Source organism: Odontomachus brunneus, unplaced genomic scaffold, assembly GCF_010583005.1.
Source record: "Odontomachus brunneus isolate Ranch 3 - 2012 unplaced genomic scaffold, Obru_v1 Obru_scaffold_005, whole genome shotgun sequence".
NCBI lineage: Eukaryota > Metazoa > Arthropoda > Insecta > Hymenoptera > Formicidae > Odontomachus > Odontomachus brunneus.
The window spans coordinates 4,156,954-4,161,025 of record NW_022639455.1 but is presented as its reverse complement, the minus strand read 5'-3'; the positions used below and the strand labels follow the sequence as shown (position 1 = coordinate 4,161,025).

At 43.7% G+C, this 4,072-nt stretch overlaps 1 protein-coding gene across 2 annotated transcripts in view; it reads left to right on the top strand.

Annotated features, from left to right (window-relative positions):
* Positions 1–2,361: 2,361 nt before the first annotated feature.
* The window catches only part of LOC116848402 (zinc finger E-box-binding homeobox protein zag-1), a 6,039-nt gene continuing 4,328 nt past the window's right edge, over positions 2,362–4,072 (top strand). The window contains exons 1-3 of one of the 2 annotated variants that reach the window (XM_032824471.1): positions 2,362–2,591; positions 3,226–3,366; positions 3,695–3,989. In XM_032824471.1, the coding sequence (XP_032680362.1) occupies positions 3,280–3,366; positions 3,695–3,989 (382 nt within the window). In that variant the 5' untranslated portion in view covers positions 2,362–2,591; positions 3,226–3,279. The other variant, XM_032824480.1, reaches the window with a different exon arrangement.

Genomic DNA, 4,072 nt, shown 5'->3' with positions numbered 1-4,072 from the left:
CAATGAGCGCACCCGAAAAGTTATCCAGGCTCGAGCGGCTCCGCCATGTGCCACTTTTTTCTCCGTGTTACGCGCGCACGTATGTATACACACACACACGCACACGTGTGTATCTGCATACGAGCCCCGCTCCGCTTTTCTGTATCCACCATTATACACACCTATAGGAACCGCACAATGCCGCTCGTCCGGTACATTCCCCCCGTGATCGTCGTCATCTCTTTCCACCCCACGTGCGCGACACATGTGCCACACAATGGCAGAGAAGAAGCAACGATCGCGCAGCGAACGGGTGGCTGCGGATAGCGAGAGAGGCGAAAATTCGATCGCCCATTTATCCGACTGTTTGTCGGATACGCTTGATTTTAACTTGATCCCGACGTCGGATCTGAATAATTAAAAACAGATATCGATGTTCCTGTTAACCATCTTGGAACATTCGTCGGATTGATTAAATTCTAATGTCGGGCTCTCGTGTTCTTTTGTCGGAAAAGTAGAACGCCTGAAATTAGTAGCACTTATTGTAATTAGCAATTAAATATCTAAAATACAGAGATACTCAGATCGTGTATTTTTTCACCGTAGCGCGAAATCAGCTGCAACACTGGGTGCTCGACGAGTGTCTATCAGCTGAAATATTCAGATGATTCAATCGGGTCTCAACTAATCTTCATTGAAGTTACCCCTTTCGAATTTTTGTGTTTTAGATTAGTTCTCGCGGCCTGAATGGAAACTCTTTGTTTCTTCTCAATATTTATTTCAAGTTTAACTTTTCAAACTCAAATGTCCTTCATTTTTCTTCAGTTGTCGTAAAAATAGAAAATATTAATGATGAAAAGCCCGTACGTTAGAGCTTGTCTTGAATTTGCATTTGCACACAGAAAAATATTCTTTACTGCTAAGAAAAATGATTACACAGTTTATTTTCCTTCTTTTAATGGTTATTTTCAATATAAAATATTTTCTTAATAAGAATCTTAAGATATATTCATCACAAATTTGAGAAACGCTAAACTTTTAGTGGGGTTTAAAATGTATTTTCGAGAAATTTGATATTTGTGATGAAAAGTTGTGACAGATTTGCGGATATATAAACTTATGAAGTACCTGAGACAAGTAACACTTACATTGGACGCAATATGTACTTTTCTGTGTGCGAGAACTTGTAGCAATTCTGCAAAATTTATACGCTCGAGAAAAATCAGAGTATCTACCTGAAGAGAGGATTCTTTTCCGCGGTCTAGACGGCTACACCATCTCGTTCGCACGATTCACGTTCCCAGACTTGACCAATTTTCCCTTGCCGACCTGACCGTGCGATTTCAGATCGCGTCGCATCACCGCTCGATCAGCGGCGGCACGGCGTGGGCGTCGGTGCTGAGTGCATGCGGATGCACTCGGATGCATTCGCTTAATAGCGGCGCCGCGAAACATTTGGCAGCGCTCGCGCGGTATTTCTTTCTCCTCGCGTCCTGGCACTACGCCCCGTCCGCGGTAAGATTCGATTGTGTCTATCGCGCACGCGTCTATCTTTTTTAGCACCGGACACGTACTAGCTGCGCTATACATTATCCTCGTGATGCGCGATGCACGTGCGACGCGCTGGGGATTATTACGACTGACGCGCGGCCATGCATATCGGTAATTGGCGAAGTCGCGATTAGCTCCGCGCGCATGTAAACCGATACAGGACCGCTGTTGCCGCTGCTGGATAGTCGTATCGTTGCTGATTGATCGCGACCAATTTTGCACGTGTGACTTGTCGCGGATCTCGAACAATCGACTTCGTCACGTCGCGGCACTAGTCGGAGTTATTAGTACATCTCGCTGCGACCAGAAGGAATTGCGGGATCTGACAAATGACTTTCTAAATGTTATAAATTATTCGTTATAATAAATGAAATCAATTCTGTACGATAAAATACTATAGTTTCCAAATGTTCAATCGCACATTGTCAAAAATACTTTGTCACTCTGCACGGTCGTTATTGCAAAAAGCCGTGTGATTGCACTCGCTTCTTTCCGGAACACAGCACATTCGATCTGTACACATCCGAAAATAATCACCAAAGAGAAAAAAAATTGGATCGCGCCCCCGCGATGACGTTGGTTGGTTTTAACGAGCAGTTCGATCTCTGTGTTTTGTGCGATGACGCGATGCTGAAGCGAGATATAAAAGTCCTGCCACGTGTGCGCGTGTTGCAGGCTGCAGCGAGGACGACGCAGGTGTCGTGGATGTGGAGGTGGGCGGAGGTTGCGCGGGTGGAGCGCCAACCGCAGGAGGTGGAAATATTGCTAGTGATGGAGGTGGTGGCGGCGGCGGCGGCGGCGGCGGCGGCGGCGATGGTGGTGGTGGTGGTGGTAGTGGTGGCGGCGGCGGCTGTGGAGGGCGAGGAGTTGGTGAGGGTGGCTCAGCTAAGCAGCAGCAGCAGCAACAACAGCAGCAGCAGCATCAACAGGGTGGCGAAAGGTGCTCTCAGTGTGGCATCCACTGTCGGAACGTCCATGTCCTGCAGCTTCATCTCGAGGACGCGCACAAAACATCCTATCCCATCGACAAGCACGATCTCAACGCCCAGTTCTCCCAAGTGGTGAGTGATCGCGATGACCCGTCAAGGACACACACAGCGAATGGGGGTCCTCCGAGTTCCGCGCGCGGACTTATCGATTATCCCGAGAGCGAGAGCCAGCTCTCTTCGCCGAGAAGCGCCGCTTCGCCCTTTTCGCATGCGATTCTCTCTGACGAGGAGGTAGGAATGCTTCTAGGTAGGAGAGTGATAATAATGATGGTGGTGGCGGTAACGGTGGTGGTAGTGGGGGTGGTATAAATGTTGGTGATGGGAAGTTACTGGTTATTGTACTTTTTCAATCAATTTTTTTGCAAGTCTTTGAGATACGCGTGATGTTAAGAAAGATTTGTAGTTTTTATGCTGAAATTTATAGAGAAAATTGATTAATGTGAACCAAGAACGAATCCTTGACGATTTCTTCACGAAAAAACGATGAAAAAAGTATAAAAACAGGTATCTTTTGGCGACCTTTTTATTGTTTAATAGTTCTCGAAAAAACGTGGTTTTAAAGATAAAAATATCGCATAATAATTTTTGCAGTTTACTTGATTGCAAAATTCGTTTACATGACGCTACATTATCCGGTTTTTTGTGAGTGTGTACATGTATGACATTTGTATATCTTATGTAATTAACATTTTCAATAATTTTACAGTCTTGCAAGGTGTGTAGCAAAACCTTCGCTAACGTCTATCGACTACAGAGGCACATGATCAGTCATGACGAAAGTGCCGTTCTGCGAAAGTTCAAATGTCCTCATTGCGAGAAGGCCTTCAAGTTCAAGCATCACCTTAAAGTAATTCGTTACTACAATTATACATTAAAACAGATGATTCATTATTTTGTTATATCTTTGTCATCTCTGTACTTTCTGTTTATTAATTCTGCTTCTTTTGTTTTGCTCACATTAATTTGTTTCTTAATTATAATAGATCAGAGTTCTGCTTAATCATAAATGCCTTTTGTTTTATCACATTGTTAAAATATCATCCCAATCACCTGATTTAGTATGTATATATTTTTTCACGATTTATTTTCACACATTCTCTTCTCTTCGGGCGCTATGCGAATCGTCATAATAAATGGACACTTTTAATAATACGTACTCTTTGTATTTCTCATAGGAGCACCTGCGCATTCACAGCGGAGAAAAGCCATTCCAGTGCAGCAATTGCGGCAAGCGTTTCTCTCATTCTGGATCGTATTCGAGTCATATGACGGCGAAGAAATGCTTGATAATGAATCTGAAGAAATCTAGGCAAAACACCATAAGCAACGTCGATCGGGGATCTAAGAAAGCGCATCAATCATTGTCAGGACGACGTGACGTTGATCCGCTTGCCAACAATAACACGTTCCTTCCAATTTTGCCGAAGATGTCGCATTCGGAGTACCAAGAGATGCAGAGAGATGCAGCAGGTAATTTTGCCAGTGTTTACAATATATATATATATATATATATATATATATATATATATATATATATATATATATATATATAT